This window comes from Pseudophryne corroboree, chromosome 2 (assembly GCF_028390025.1).
Source record: "Pseudophryne corroboree isolate aPseCor3 chromosome 2, aPseCor3.hap2, whole genome shotgun sequence".
Lineage (NCBI taxonomy): Eukaryota > Metazoa > Chordata > Amphibia > Anura > Myobatrachidae > Pseudophryne > Pseudophryne corroboree.
In genome coordinates, this window is record NC_086445.1 from 80471453 (window position 1) to 80488818 (window position 17366).

Consider the following 17366-nt stretch of genomic DNA (forward strand, 5'->3'; position numbering starts at 1 on the left):
TGGCTTGTACTTGTGGTGCAGGTGCTATTACCCGAGGTTGTGGGATGTTGGGTGCTGAGGCTGTAAGTCATTCCGTACTATAAGCTGGTCTGCAGGTATGTTGTTTCCAATGTATTTCGTCACTCCGGTAGGTTTGGTGACTTAACTCCGGACATATGTTAATGTTCTACCGAGGAACCCTGATCCCGGTCAGTCATGTGGACATTAATTTGATACTTATACCTACCTACACATCCTTGCAGACTAGGTACTTACATTTTAGTGACCTGCCCTCTCAGTCACAAAAGCATCTGAACTTCCCCATTCGTCGATACCACCCCCCGCCTGGGAATAACCACCCTCTCATCAGCTTCAGTTACAGAAGACTTACTTGTCCTTGTGAGTTATTAGGTTGTTTTACTGCCAATTACAGCTAATTACCATTCTATTTACTAGCCCTCTATGAGATCTAATTGCAGTTCCCAAACAGGAGCGTTTTAACTCTGATCTTTAGGGAAACAAGAGCTGGACGCCACAAAAAGTCCAGGAGTTCTGAGGACTATTCCTGCCTAGAAGCAAGTTATCCAGTTCATCCATACACATATCACAGGCAGAATTATCTAATCGTGCAAGTTTCTTTGTATAATGACTTAGACAGGATCTCAGTGTCAGGAAACAGGGAACACGTGCGTCACTTATTTAGAAATTAAGCTGGTTCAATTGGATTACGGCATCGGGATGCAGACCGCCGGTAACGCGGCCCCAACCCCTCCCATCTAACTAATGCAGAAAGTCACCAGCCGAGACAGTTTTACCTACATCTATTCAAAACTTTTTTTGGTAATGTAATTCACTGGTAAAAATAAATAAAAATGTAGAATTCAGAGCTACTGCGTCAACAAAAGGAGAACAGGGAAGAATACAAACAATAAGGTTTTAATAACAAACTAGACATTGGTTACAAAAGATGAAGAACATTCTCATAAAACCGTGTATAAAATGTGACATGAAGCAACACTTCAATCAGAGATGTACAGTGGTCCAGACCGACCCCTTGTTTTATTCACAAGGGCAGCATGTTACCTTCCTGCTTCAGGAAACAGATCAAGCACTTATAGGTAGAACAAGGTATGTGATAGCTCCAGGCTGGGCTCTCGGTGTATGCTCTGCCCAACGAGAAAGGTGAGCTTATGTGCGTACTGGCAGGGAGCGGGCACGCGGATCACCCCCTACAACGAAAGTTGAACAAATTAGACATCAAATTCACTTCCATCTGCACAAACTACAAATCACACTGTAAGCCGGCGTTTCCCAAATCCAGTCCTCAGGGACTCCTACCAGTGCATGTTCTACTGGTCTCCTCAGCGTCACAAGTGAAATAATTACTGTAGCTCCACCTGTGGATCTTCTAAAATGCATCAGTCAGTGTTGAATACACTTGTGCACCAACTAGGAGATCTGGAAAACATGCATTGTTAGGGGTCCTTGAGAACTGGATTTGGAAAACTCTGATCTACTGTAAGCATTTCTGTAAAGCTGGAAAAGATGAGAACGATGAAATCGATCACTTAATAAGCCTGATGGGGATGCGGTCAGGATCCCAGCAGTCAAAAGTGCGACGCTGGAATCCCTACACTGCTCAGAATGCCAGCACCGGCATTGCAAACAGGATCATAATCCCGGAGCCAGGATCCTGACCGTTGGGATCGCAAACAATTGTTGCCGGACCACTGGAGAGGCAAGCTGCGCATGTGGGGGGGTTTAGGTGTAGGCTGCGGGAAGGGAGGGTTAGGTTTATGCACTACCGGGGAGAGTTCTAACCATTGGGATGCCGCGGTTGGTATTCTGACCGCCGGCATATCAGCCCCAACCCGTCTGTTGGTGAAGTTATGACTTGACCCTCTGACAATTCCTCTCTGTAGTCACCCATTGTTTCCTTCTCTGTAAGCAAAGTGTAGCAGTGTCCAGATTGGAGAGGAGACCTTTGGCAACACAATATAGGAGCACGCAGGTTGGAAATCAACAGACGTGATCTCCGGGTAACTGTACCTGAGCGAAAAGGTAAACTGTTGCCATCATTTACAACTGTCCTGTTTTCAGGAATTGTGGCACTGTCACACCACAGGATGCAGTGTCCTGCGCAGGGAGAGGGGAGTAGTTGTGTGGGGGTGTCACTATGCAGAGCCGTGCGCATGCATACAGCATCTGTGTGTCAAAGTGTGGGGAGAGCCTTGGGGTGGCGGGCGGTTGTGAGGCCACACCCATTTTGCACATCAACATGTTGAGAGGCAGCAAGGGTCGCTTGTACCTATGGCAACCACATGGGGAAGTGACATGGGGCAGCCTCAGATCACCCATTGGAAGGGAAAGAACAAACTCTGGGCCTAATTCAGTCCTGATCGCAGCAGCAAATTTGTTCTCTAATGAGTAAAACCATGTTGCACTGCAGGTGGGGCAGATGTAACACGTGCTGAGAGAGTTAGATTTGGGTGGGTTATATTGTTTCTGTGGCTGCTTTATTTTTACACTGGAGTTTAGATTTCAGTCTGAACACACCCCACCCAAATGTAACTCTCTCTGCACGTTATATCTGCCCCCCCCCCCCCTGCAGTGCACAAGGTTTTGCCCAAATTTGCTGCTGCGATCAGGACTGAATCCGGCCCTACGACCTCTCCATGCACTCATGCAGGTCAGACAGAAGATGAGCGACATAGGGCCTAATTCAGACGTGATTGCAACAGCACAATATTTCTCTAATGGGCAAAACCATGTGCACTGCAAGGGGAGGGGGGGGGGCAGATGTATCATGTGCAGATCAAGTCTGAATTAGGTCCATGGTGCGTACACACTAGACGATGAGTCAATTCTGATCTGTTGGAATCAGGCACATCATTTTCAACATCATCTAGTGTGTACCGCTGCATTAGATATTTTCTCCTCCATACAACGGCACCTAACCCTCGGTTTCTGCCACCCTGATAATTATTTCAGTGTCCTGTCCCCTGAGGTTTATATACCCTGTACTTGTCCGACATTGTTTTGTACTATTAGTCACTGTTTTCTTGTTTTGCTTATTTGTTTACGCACTTTGTTAGGCGCTACAGAACCCTACTAACAATAATAATAATAATAATAATAATAATAAATACACCAAAACTTGCATGAGCATAGTGTGGAATACATGAATATAGATAATGGTTTTGAACATTGTATTTTATTGAGAGCAGCTGGCAGTGAAAAACACTTTTATTAGAGGCTGTGGTATGATAGTAGGGAGTTCTGTGAAAGCGGATGTTCTTTCTTTTTACTGTAATGCTGCCCCCAATTATTATACAATTCTGACAGCTACCCCTCACGTCTCTGAAACCTACTATGTGCCTCATTGGTGTTATTGGTATATAATAAAGTGATAGAATGCATCACGCATGATCATGAATATTATTATAAAATTACTATAAAAGATTTCATATATTCCCAATGAGCACTGCTTTATTTTATTTTTGTGTGTATTGTGGCAGTAGGAATTTCTAGAACTACTGTGTGTACTTCCCCAATTGCAACAGCAGAGGTCGCCAGAGCACACAGCATGCAGCCACTCTGCATTACGATTTAGCCCACACACTCTGCTCTTGCTCATTTAGAATATTCTTGCTCAATGTGTTTTATTAAATCTTCAACAAACTGCTATGTCCAGCACACAAAATCCCTCACAAGCCCTGGATAATCTTCCCAGTATTATTAAGAAATGCTCGGATACAGCAAATCTGTATATCTTGTCACTTTCTATCTTTATTATTATCATTATTAACACACTGCTAGAACTAAACTGTTATTTGTGCTGCCCGCTGCTGAAATTTCCCTAACATTTAATCTCGTAATAGATCTCCATGCTTATTCCCACCACACTGGTTCAGATATCATTAAAAAGTCTGAAACAAAGAAAATGTTAAATAAACTCAAACATAGACAAAGAAAACAGATGTTATACTGCAGCTGTATCCAGGACAGTAATATGGCATCGTATGACGCCGCAACCCTTCCTATAATGGATTAACGGGAACAAGTATCATAACTCCTAAAGAGTGGGCAACTTCTCCAATGTTTATAGGATTTAACACATCTGCCCCATAATTTTTTAAATATCAATGTACTCCAACTGCAGCTCTGGTCAAGCAGTACAGACAGAAATCTTGTCTTCTTATTACAGCATAATATGCTATTTTATGGCATAGCTAGGAATTACAATTCACAATGGGGGTAATTCAGATCTGATCGTAGCTAAATTTAGCACATCTACAATCAGATTCACTGACATGCGGGGGGACACCCAGCACAGGGCTAGTCCGCCCCGCATGTCAGGCCCTGCATATGTCTCCCCCCCCCCCTCCCCCCGTGCGCAAGCAGGGCCGTGTTTTCGTATGGGCTCAATGGGCTCTTGCCCAAGGGCCCCAGGAGTATAAGGGCCCTAGGCTGATAGCTGAGGTTCCCCTCTTTCCAGGGGTACCAGATTTTTGAAAATCGGCCATGGGGAACCGGAGATATCAGACTTGAAAGCAGTGGTCCCCATTCAAGCCTGTTAATTGCTCTTTCCAGCCAGATATCTCGGGTTCTGTCTGACTTAGAGTTTTTCTGAGGGTATAATCCTAAAGCCGTGACTCTCCCCTTTTGGTGGACACTGGCAGCTTGTCTCTACTATGCCCAGAACCAGAGATATCAGCCTTCAAGCAGCTGGTGCCTGCTCCAACTCCACATGCCTAATATGCAGTTTTAGATTTTCATTGGTGAATTGCTCTGGTTCCTGAGCTCTGATCCCCAAGTCCCCAGAACCTCCTGAAAAGTGGCACTCTCTAGTTTTTTATTATCCCATTCAAAGCTAAGAAATACATTTTCAGGAATTTGAGATATCTGCAGTCAAGCAAGCTGCCCTCCCACCAGAAATTGATAAATATTAAGCCCACTCCACTATCCACCCCTCCCCTACGTATTAAACACCCCCTACCTCCCTGAAAGTCATGTACCAGGGCTTCTTCATTCAACCCAATGCCCCCTTCTACAGTTTAGCCCCATCTGTGCAGTAGAGGAGTAATTAGCAGAAATTACTGCTCCAGGTCCTACATGCTGAGCAGAAGATAGAACACCCCCTACCGCCCACGGGACATCAAAGCTGCCGTTGATAGCACCCCCCACCGCTACCGCTGGAGGATGGGTAGGGGGCCCAGTGCATTGCTGTGCCCAGGGGCCTACACTGCTGTTAAGACGGCCCTGTGCGCAAGGGCGCAAAAGCATCACGCGGCGACAATGCTTTTGCACTCACTGAGTAGCTCCCTGCCTACGCAGCCTAGCTGTGCTGGCAGGCGGCTACTCGCCGCATTTGGGGGCACAGCGGCTGCATGTGACGCCACGCAGGCGCCGCAGCCCGCCCCCGCAACGGTCCGGACACACTTGCATAGTCCAGACCACGCCCCACCAAAGGCGTTCTAATGCCATTGGCACGCCCCCCCCCCCGCCTCTGCCTGTCAATCACGCAGAGGCGATCGCAAGCCTTAGATCCTGTAAGCATATCACTGGGCCTCCTGGGGTGCGCTCTCGCACAAAGGGCTTCAGACTGCGATCGCTGCCAGTCTGAATTACCCCCAGTGACTGCTCTGTGCTGGACAGATCGAATTATAAATTGTGGAAAATGTTAGCTGGTAATAAAGGAATGGAGACATGGAAGCTGCACCTTCCTGGGTGGTTTCTCCATGTGATCTGAATAAGAGCAATGAAGTATAACCCGGCCTAAAAGCAAATCAATGTATTATGGAGACACTTTAGATCAAGGGGCATCACTGGGTTCAGTGACACCTGGTGTGGAAAGCCCCACCCCACCTGCACAAAAGAGGCGTGTCCTCACGGGAAGGGGGCGTGACCTTGCGTCTTGACTCTAATTTCATCACTTCCGGGGGTGTGCACAAGATTCCCGGAGATGCTGGGCTGCCCCAGTTATTTCATATTGTTACTGGATCACTCTGGAGTATCCTCGTTTTTTTAACAAGTGATATGATTACAAGTGATATGATTGATTACAAGTGATGATTATGACCAATCACAACGGTTCATTTTAAACAGATAATCCAAATAATCTCAGACACATTTGTTTAACCTATTTATTAACTCTAACGAGCAGGAGTTTTCAACCTGCGGTACTCCAGCTGTGGTGGAACTACACATCTCAGCATGCCCTACCACAGTTTTGCTGTTGGAACATGCATAAACTGTGGCAGGTCATGCTGGGATGTGTAGTTCCACAGCAGCTGGAGTGTCACAGGATGCCTACCCCTGATGTACACTGGCATGTGAAATCCCCCATCTTGTATATACCGCATTCTGTATCAGGACTGAGTAACGTACTACCCAGCAGCTCTGATTAGACCTCCACCATAGCAGCATACAGATGTGTCCTTTTACATTCTTGCTGTGATACGGATGTTGTGGCATAGCCGGACCCTTGCGTTTACACGCTCCCGCTGTGCCATTGAAGTTAATGGGACCCGGCAGCAATGCGAACGAGCACAGCATGCCGCGATGTGAACCGCTACCGTAAGCTGCTGTACACAGCGACAACGCAGCGGAACACGTCTGCACATACACAAGGACAATTCAGTGATCTGAGATAGAAGCAGAGGATGTTCTACTCACCGGCCAATTGTAGTACAGGTGACACATTTTATACGTTAATCGCTGCAGGTGGTCCGGCTTCAAACAATTGGTGTCGAAAAGCACGTTGTAGTGAGTGGGGTTCACAGACCCCTGGCGAGCATTTTGGCTGATCAGGAAAAAGTCGTACCTGGGAAGAGAGGATTCTTAGTTTAAAGAAACACAATTCCCCCATAAAACAAACTCTGGTGGAAAAGAGCGGAGCAAGTCATTGTAACCAATGAGGAAAGCGATGTGGGACATGTACACCGGGCAATGGGGCATTATTGCAGCATGCAAGGCCAGAACACAAAAGTGCATTCCGACAATCGTTCTATTAAAAACAGAGTCATCATCAGACGCCTTCATGAATGTGGATGGAAGATGACTCCAGATAATATGTGACAATAGATAGTGATAACAGGTTACACAATCTATGGGGACAGAGAAGCAAATGACGGCTCAGCCCACTGGCAGTGATACAGTTGTTATTGTCCTTCTCAGGGACTGTTTATGCCATGGGGACAGTGGTGGAATCATGAGAGAGGAACACTCACTGAGATCAAAGGAATCGATTGAGAATTAAGTTGAACAACAAACAGTTAATGATTTGATTCCAGTAATCTCCGCTATCATAATACGTAATCTGGCTGCAAACAGGTATTTTATTATACATGCCATTACCATATTCTGCAGTTATCTAATGGAAATATTAAGAGAAGATGTGGTATGTTTTATCAACATTCACCATGTCGACTTTTACAAAGTAATTAGAATGTTGATAAAACGTTCCTGGTGGTCCAGTGGGGACTTCCAGGTGACTTCTGGTGGATCCTGTGGCAGCCTAACCTTCCCCCTAGTGCCTAACCCTAACCTCCCTCCTACAGCCTAACCCTCCCCCTAGTGCCTAACCCTAAGATACCTCCTGCAGCCTAACCCTCCCCCTAGTGCCTAACCCTAACATACCTCCTGCAGCCTAACCCTCCCCCTAGTGCCTAACCCTAACATACCTCCTGCAGCCTAACCCTCCCCCTAGTGCCTAACCCTAACATACCTCTGCAGCCTAACCCTCCCCCTAGTGCCTAACCCTAACATACCTCCTGCAGCCTAACCCTCCCCCTAGTGCCTAACCCTAACATACCTCTGCAGCCTAACCCTCCCCCTAGTGCCTAACCCTAACATACCTCTGCAGCCTAACCCTCCCCCTAGTGCCTAACCCTAACATACCTCCTGCAGCCTAACCCTCCCCCTAGTGCCTAACCCTAACATACCTCTGCAGCCTAACCCTCCCCCTAGTGCCTAACCCTAACATACCTCTGCAGCCTAACCCTCCCCCTAGTGCCTAACCCTAACATACCTCCTGCAGCCTAACCCTCCCCCTAGTGCCTAACCCTAACATACCTCCTGCAGCCTAACCCTAACTCTCCCCCTAAAATCCCTCCTGCAGCCTAACCCTAACCTCCCACGTGCAGCCTAATCCTAACTCTCCCCCTAGTGCGTAACCTCCCTCCTACAGCCTAACCCTCCCCCTCGTGCCTAACCCTAACCTCCCACGTGCAGCCTAATCCTAACCCTCCCCCTAGTGCCTAACCCTAACATACCTCCTGCAGCCTAACCCTCCCCCTAGTGCCTAACCCTAACATACCTCCTGCAGCCTAACCCTCCCCCTAGTGCCTAACCCTAACATACCTCCTACAGCCTAACCCTCCCCCTAGTGCCTAACCCTAACATACCTCCTGCAGCCTAGCCCTCCCCCTAGTGCCTAACCCTAACATACCTCCTGCAGCCTAACCCTCCCCCTAGTGCCTAACCCTAACATACCTCCTGCAGCCTAACCCTCCCCCTAGTGCCTAACCCTAACATACCTCCTGCAGCCTAACCCTCCCCCTAGTGCCTAACCCTAACATACCTCCTGCAGCCTAACCCTCCCCCTAGTGCCTAACCCTAACATACCTCCTGCAGCCTAACCCTCCCCCTAGTGCCTAACCCTAACATACCTCCTGCAGCCTAACCCTCCCCCTAGTGCCTAACCCTAACATACCTCCTGCAGCCTAACCCTCCCCCTAGTGCCTAACCCTAACATACCTCTGCAGCCTAACCCTCCCCCTAGTGCCTAACCCTAACATACCTCCTGCAGCCTAACCCTCCCCCTAGTGCCTAACCCTAACATACCTCCTGCAGCCTAACCCTAACTCTCCCCCTAAAATCCCTCCTGCAGCCTAACCCTAACCTCCCACGTGCAGCCTAATCCTAACTCTCCCCCTAGTGCGTAACCTCCCTCCTACAGCCTAACCCTCCCCCTCGTGCCTAACCCTAACCTCCCACGTGCAGCCTAATCCTAACTCTCCCTCTAGTGCGTAACCTCCCCCTAGTGCCTAACCCTCCCCCTAGTGTCAAACCCTAACCTCTCTCCTGCAGCCTAACCCTAACTCTCCCCCTTGTGCCTAACCCTAACTTCTAGCCCAACCCTAACTCTCCCCCTAGTGCGTTACCTACTTCCTACAGCCTAATCCTAACCTCCCTCCTGCAGCCTAACTCTCCCCCTAGTGCCTAACCTCTCTCTTGCAGCCTAACACTAACTCTCCCTTTTGTGTCTAACCCTAACCTCCCACAACCTAACCCTCCCCCTAATGCCTAGTCCACCCCCACCCCCCCGCAGCCTAACCATCTAGTCCCTGCAGAATGTCACTGTTTCACCTGTTGACATTGTGAACATGTTCACATTCTTCAGATGCCAACATGTTTAATGTTGACATTTTAACAATGTCGACATCATAACTGTTGCTGATTGTGGTGTCGACATTATGAGTACATCCCATTAAGGGATAAGTAAAATATTAATGTTTCAAGACGTTACATAACTTCTACAAGGGTTGTATAACTGATCACACCAAAGACCGGAATCCTCTTATCTCTGCGACATGGCCAATTTGGAGGAACTGGAAAAAGACAGAGAGCCGACAAATTGGGAGAAGGAGAGAGGGAGGGGGTGGAACGATCACATAGAAGGCCTGATTCTGAAATGGACAGGAATGCTATGCTGAAAGCAAGCAGCATTGTACTTCCGCCCGATCTAAAGGAGGGACATGCAGGAAGAAACACATCCTGCATGTAGTTGTGATCCCAGCACTGCGACTGACATCGCAAGCTCGGATCCAACATCCAACGCAGATGGCCAACTGAGTAAGCTCCAGCTGACCGATGGAAGCGGGGGCATGCAAAATAAGAATTTACTTACCGATAATTCTATTTCTCGTAGTCCGTAGTGGATGCTGGGAACTCCGTAAGGACCATGGGGAATAGCGGCTCCGCAGGAGACTGGGCACAAAAGTAAAGCTTTAGGACTACCTGGTGTGCACTGGCTCCTCCCCCTATGACCCTCCTCCAAGCCTCAGTTAGGATACTGTGCCCGGAAGAGCTGACACAATAAGGAAGGATTTATGAATCCCGGGTAAGACTCATACCAGCCACACCAATCACACCGTACAACCTGTGATCTGAACCCAGTTAACAGCATGATAACAGCGGAGCCTCTGGATAGATGGCTCACAACAACAATAACCCGATTTAGTTAACAATAACTATGTACAAGTATTGCAGACAATCCGCACTTGGGATGGGCGCCCAGCATCCACTACGGACTACGAGAAATAGAATTATCGGTAAGTAAATTCTTATTTTCTCTGACGTCCTAGTGGATGCTGGGAACTCCGTAAGGACCATGGGGATTATACCAAAGCTCCCAAACGGGCGGGAGAGTGCGGATGACTCTGCAGCACCGAATGAGAGAACTCCAGGTCCTCCTCAGCCAGGGTATCAATTTTGTAGAATTTAGCAAACGTGTTTGCCCCTGACCAAATAGCTGCTCGGCAAAGTTGTAAAGCCGAGACCCCTCGGGCAGCCGCCCAAGATGAGCCCACCTTCCTTGTGGAATGGGCTTTTACAAATTTTGGCTGTGGCAGGCCTGCCACAGAATGGGCAAGCTGAATTGTATTACAAATCTAATGAGCAATAGTCTGCTTAGAAGCAGGAGCACCCAGCTTGTTGGGTGCATACAGGATAAACAGCGAGTCAGATTTTATGACTCCAGCCGTCCTGGAAACATATATTTTCAGGGCCCTGACTATGTCCAACAACTTGGAGTCCTCCAAGTCACTAGTAGCCGCAGGTACCACAATAGGTTGGTCCAGATGAAACGCTGAAACCACCTTAGGGAGAAAATGAGGACGAGTCCTCAATTCCGCCCTGTCTGAATGGAAGATCAGATAAGGGCTTTTACAGGATAAAGCCGCCAATTCTGACACGCGCCTGGCCTAGGCCAGGGCCAACAGCATGACCACTTTCCATGTGAGATATTTTAACTCCACAGATTCAAGTGGTTCAAACCATTGTGACTTTAGGAACCCCAAAACTACATTGAGATCCCAAGGTGCCACTGGAGGCACAAAAGGAGGCTGTATATGCAGTACCCCTTTTACAAACGTCTGAACTTCAGGAACTGAAACTAGTTCTTTCTGGAAGAAAATTGACAGGGCCGAAATTTGAACCTTAATGGACCCCAATTTTAGGCCCATAGAGACACTCCTGTTTGCAGGAAATGCAGGAATCGACCTAGTTGAAATTCCTCCATCGGGGCCTTACTGGCCTCGCACCACGCAACATATTTTCGCCTAATGCGGTGATAATGCTTTGCGGTTACATCCTTCCTGGCTTTGATCAGGGTAGGGATGACTTCATCCGGAATGCCTTTTTCCTTCAGGATCCGGCGTTCAACCGCCCTGCCGTCAAACGCAGCCGCGGTAAGTCTTGGAATATATAGGGTCCTTGATGGAGCAGGTCCCTTCTTAGAGGTAGAGGCCACGGGTCCTCCGTGAGCATCTCTTGAAGTTCCGGGTACCAAGTCCTTCTTGGCCAATCCGGAGCCACGAGTATAGTTCTTACTCCCCTCCGTCTTATAATTCTCAATACTTTTGGTAAGAGAGGAAGAGGAGGGAACCCATACACTGACTGGTACACCCACGGTGTTACCAGAGCGTCCACAGCTATTGCCTGAGGGTCCCTTGACCTGGCGCAATACCTGTCCAATTTTTTGTTTAGGCGGGACGCCATCATGTCCACCTTTGGTTTTTCCCAACGGTTTACAATCATGTGGAAGACTTCTGCTGAGGAAGTCTGTTTCCCAGTTGTCCACTCCCGGAATGAACACTGCTGACAATGCTATCACATGATTTTCCGCCCAGCGAAAAATCCTTGCAGCTTCTCTACGTGGGCGACTGCCGTGATGTTGTCCGACTGGATCAGCACCGGCTGACCTTGAAGCAGAGGTCTTGCTTGGCTTAGGGCATTGTAAATGGCCCTTAGCTCCAAGATATTTATGTGAAGTGATGTCTCCAGGCTTGACCACAAGCCCTGGAAATTTCTTCCCTGTGTGACTGCTCCCCAGCCTCGCAGGCTGGCATCCGTGGTCACCAGGACCCAGTCCTGAATGCCGAATCTGCGCCCTCTAGAAGATGAGCACTCTGCAACCACCACAGGAGAGACACCCTTGTCTTTGGTGACAGGGTTATCCGCTGATGCATCTGAAGATGCGATCCGGACCACTTTTCCAGCAGGTCCCACTGGAAAGTTCTTGCGTGGAATCTGCCGAATGGAATTGCTTCGTAGGAAGCCACCATTTTTCCCAGGACCCTTGTGCACTGCTGCACTGACACTTGGCCTGGTTTTAGGAGGTTTCTGACTAGTTCGGATAACTCCCTGGCTTTCTCCTCCTGGAGAAACACCTTTTTTCTGGACTGTGTCCAGGATCATCCTTAGGAATAGAAGACGTGTCGTCGGGATCAGCTGCGATTTTGGAATATTAAGAATCCAACCGTGCTGCCGCAACACTACTTGAGATAGTGCTACCCCGACTACCAACCGTTCCCTGGATCTTGCCCTTATCCGGAGATCGTCCAAGTAAGGGATAATTAAAACTCCCTTCCTTCGAAGGAGTATCATCATTTCGGCCATTACTTTGGTAAAGACCCGGGGTGCCGTGGACAAACCAAACGGCAGCGTCTGAAACTGATAATGACAGTTCTGTACCACAAACCTGAGGTACCCTTGGTGAGAAGGGTAAATTGGGACATGGAGATAAGCATCCTTGATGTCCAGAGACACCATATAATCCCCTTCTTCCAGGTTTGCTATCACCGCTCTGAGTGACTCCATCTTGAATTTGAACCTTTGTATGTAAGTGTTCAAGGATTTCAGATTTAAATTAGGTCTCACCGAGCCGTCCGGCTTCGGTACCACAAACAGCGTGGAATAATACCCCTTTTCCTGTTGTAGGAGGGGTACCTTGATTATCACCTGCTGGGAATACAGCTTGTGAATGGCTTCCCATACCGCCTCCCTGTCGGAGGGAGACGTCGGTAAAGCAGACTTTAGGAAAACGGCGAAGGGGAGACGTCTCGAATTCCAATTTGTACCCCTGAGATACCACCTGAAGGATCCAGGGGTCCCCTGTGAGTGAGCCCACTGCACGCTGAAATTTTTGAGACGGGCCCCCACCGTGCCTGAGTCCGCTTGTAAAGCCCCAGCGTCATGCTGAGGACTTGGCAGAAAACGGGAGAGGGCTTCGGCTTATGGGGCCCAAAGGACTGCGCCTGATAATACGGCGTCTTCTTATGTTGAGAGGCTACCTGGGGTAAAAATTTGGATTTTCCAGCCGTTGCCGTGGCCACCAGGTCTGTTAGACCTACCCCAAATAACTCCTCCCTTTTATAAGGCGATACTTCCATATGCCTTTTGGAATCAGCATCACCTGACCACTGTCTTGTCCATAACCCTCTTCTGGCAGAAAAGGACAGCGCACTTACTCTTGATGCCAGTCGGCAAATATCCCTCTGTGCATCACGCATATATAGAAATGCATCTTTTAAATGCTCTATAGTCAGTAATATACTGTCCCTATCTAGGGTATCAATATTGTCAGTCAGGGAATCCGACCAAGCCACCCCAGCACTGCACATCCAGGCTGAGGCGATTGCTGGTCGCAGTATCACACCCGTGTGAGTGTATATACATTTTTGGATATTTTACTGCTTTCTGTCAGCAGGTTCCTTAAGGGCGGCCGTATCCGGGGACGGTAGTGCCACCTGTTTAGACAAGCGTGTGAGCGCTTTATTCACCCTAGGGGGTGTTTCCCAACGTGCCCTATCCTCTGGCGTGAAGGGGTATGATGCTAATAACTTATTAGGAATTAACAGTTTTTATCGGGGGAAACCCACGCATCATCACACACTTCATTTAATTCCTCAGATGCAGGAAAAACTACAGGCAGTTTTTTTTTTTTTTTTTCTCACCCAACATAATACCCTTTTTAGTGGTACTGGTATTATCAGAAATGTGTAAAAACATTTTCCATAGCCTCAATCATGTAACGTGTGGCCCTACTGGAAGTCACATTCGTCTCTTAATCGTCGACACTGGAGTCAGTATCCGTGTCGGCGTCTGTATCTGCCATCTGCGGTAACGGGCGTTTTGGAGCCCCTGATGGCTTTTGAGACACCTGGACAGGCACAGGCTGAGTCGCCGGCTGTCTCATGTCATCAATCTTTTGTAAAGAGCTGACTCACATAATTCCTTCCATAAGCTCATCCACTCAGATGTCGACTCCCTAGGGGGTGACATCTCTGTTACAGGCAATTGCTCCGCCTCCACCTCATTTTCCTCCTCATACATGTCGACACAACGTACCGACACACAGCACACACACAGGGAATGCTCTGATAGAGGACAGGACCCCACTAGCCCTTTGGGGAGACAGAAGGAGAGTATGCCAGCACACACCAGAGCGCTATATATATATATATATAGGGATAACCTTATATAAGTGTTTTTCCCCTTATAGCTGCTGTATTGTTATACTGCGCCTAATTACTGCCCCCCTCTCTTTTTTAACCCCTTTCTGTAGTGTAGTAACTGCAGGGGAGAGCCAGGGAGCTTCCCTCCAACGGAGCTGTGAGAGAAAATGGCGCCAGTGTGCTGAGGAGATAGGCTCCGCCCCCTTCTCGGCGGCCTTTTCTCCCGTTTTTCTGTGGAATCTGGCAGGGGTTAAAATTCATCCATATAGCCCTGGGGGCTATATGTGATGTATTTTCGCCAGCCAAGGTGTTTTTATTGCTGCTCAGGGCGCCCCCCCCCCTAGCGCCCTGCACCCTCAGTGACCGAAGTGTGCTGAGGAGCAATGGCGCACAGCTGCAGTGCTGTGCGCTACCTTGGTGAAGACAGGATGTCTTCTGCCGCCGATTTTCCGGACCTCTTCTTGCTTCTGGCTCTGTAAGGGGGCCGGCGGCGCGGCTCTGGGACCGGACTCCGAGGCTGGGCCTGTGTTCGGTCCCTCTGGAGCTAATGGTGTCCAGTAGCCTAAGAAGCCCAATCCACTCTGCACGCAGGTGAGTTCGCTTCTTCTCCCCTTAGTCCCTCGATGCAGTGAGCCTGTTGCCAGCAGGTCTCACTGAAAATAAAAAACCTAAAACGAAACTTTCACTAAGAAGCTCAGGAGAGCCCCTAGTGTGCACCCTTCTCGGCCGGGCACAAAAATCTAACTGAGGCTTGGAGGAGGGTCATAGGGGGAGGAGCCAGTGCACACCAGGTAGTCCTAAAGCTTTTATTTTTGTGCCCAGTCTTCTGCGGAGCCGCTATTCCCCATGGTCCTTACGGAGTTCCCAGCATCCACTAGGACGTCAGAGAAAGTAACATGCACACCCCTGGCTCTCCCCTCCCAGAAAACATGGGAGAAACGCCCCCCGTTTCTGAGAACACAGGCCTACCCCCTCAATGCCGATCGATGCCTGTCAATCAGGCAGCGGCAGAGCAAAAGTGCAGGACAGATCTCAAAGCCCCTTCTGAACATGCCCAGAACGGTGCTTGTCCCTAATTTAGAGTTGGGCGTTAATGTCGCCGCATCGCAGTTTGCCATGCGCAGTGGTGACATCGCACCTGCATGGTCATACACATTGCGGGCGCATCCCCGAAGGATGTGGCAACATGACTGACAGTGGCAGGCGTTGGGAAGGCCAAACGGGGCATGTCAAGAGCGTTTTTGGGACAGCTGCGTCACAAATTAAAAAAAATGGCGGCGGATCACCTGACAGCACAGCCAAACTGCACTGGCAGGGGTCAACCTTAATTTGACGTGTCTGCAATTAGATTATGGATGCATTGTGTGGCAGCGTCACTCACATGCTGGGTGTCCTTACCCTGTGCTGGGTGGCCCCCATCATATGAGGAGATAGATGCAGATCATGCTGCGTACGATCTGTGTCCATCTCTGAATAACTCCCCTTGCACAGCAGCCAGACACAGACCTGCGGTCAGATCCAAGGGCCTAATTCAGAGTTGATCGTAGATGTGCGAGAATACACACATCTGCCATCAATTTCTTTGACTTGCGGGGGGACACCCAGAACAGGGCAAGTTACCCCCCCCCCCCCCCGCATGCCAGATCCAGCGAGAGCATCGCATGCTTCGAGTAGGCCTCTGCCTGCACAGCTTAGTTGCGAAGGCAGATATTAAGTGTCGCAGTAGCTGTGTGTGACATCACGCAGCCGCCGCGACCCACCCCGCAAACGGTCCAGATACACCTTTGTAGTCCTGGAACACTCCTTTAAAACTAAGCATCAATGTCCACAAAAGCCGGCAATGACGCCCCGTTTCCGCCCCCCTCCAGGTCTTAAACAGCGCTCTGAAGAAAACGCAGTTTAGGACCTTGCACATGCGCGTACCAGCGCACGCGCAGATCTGCAGAATTCGCTTCATAGCGATTTTTGCAAATCAGTGTCAGGGTCTGAATTGGCTCCTAAATCGGGCCCATAAACCCATAAATCTAATCACAGAATAGACAGAAACAAAACATAAAACGGTATTTTAATTACCTACCGGTAAATCCTTTTCTCGTAGTCCGTAGAGGATGCTGGGGTCCAATTTAGTACCATGGGGTATAGACGGGTCCACTAGGAGCCACTGGCACTTTAAGAGTTTAATAGTGTGGGCTGGCCCCTCCCTCTATGCCCCTCCTACCAGACTCAGTCTAGAAACTGTGCCTGAGGAGACGGACATACTTTGAGAGAAGGAAATACACAGATAGTGGCGAGATTCACACCAGCTCATACATAACAAAAAGAAAGCCAAGCTAACCAACTTGGAACGATTCAGCAACGGCAGAACCAACAAACTAAACCAAATAACAATGCAGGAAGACGAAGTACTGGGCGGGCGCCCAGCATCCTCTACGGACTACGAGAAAAGGATTTACAGGTAGGTAATTAAAATCCTGTTTTCTCTTACGTCCTAGAAGATGCTGGGGTCCAATTTAGTACCATGGGGATGTACCAAAGCTCCCAGCACGGGAGGGAGGGTGTTGAGGCTCCTGCAGAACTGATTGACCAAACTTTAGGTCCTCAGAGGCCAAAGTATCGAACTTGTAGAACTTAGCAAACGTGTTCGACCCTGACCAAGTAGCTGCTTGGCAAAGTTGTAAAGCCGAGATCCCCCGGGCAGCCGCCCAGGAAGAACCCACCTTACGAGTAGAGTGGGCCTTAACAGATTTTGGACACGGCAAGCCTGCCGTAGAAAAAGCATGCTGGACAGTAAACCTGATCCAACGAGAAATCGTTTGCTTAGAAGCAGGACACCCAACCTTGTTGGGATCATACAGGACAAACAAA

The 17366-nt window shown here is 48.9% G+C and overlaps 1 protein-coding gene across 4 annotated transcripts in view; it reads right to left on the bottom strand.

Moving 5' to 3' along the window:
* Positions 1–899: 899 nt before the first annotated feature.
* PIWIL4 (piwi like RNA-mediated gene silencing 4) overlaps positions 900–17366 on the bottom strand; it is a 733536-nt gene continuing 717069 nt past the window's right edge. For all 4 annotated transcript variants that reach the window (XM_063951459.1, XM_063951461.1, XM_063951460.1 and 1 more), the window contains 2 exons: positions 6658–6805; positions 900–1208 (listed from right to left, as the gene is read on the bottom strand). In XM_063951459.1, the coding sequence (XP_063807529.1) occupies positions 1092–1208; positions 6658–6805 (265 nt within the window). In that variant the 3' untranslated portion in view covers positions 900–1091. The remainder of the gene's footprint in view (positions 1209–6657; positions 6806–17366) is intronic.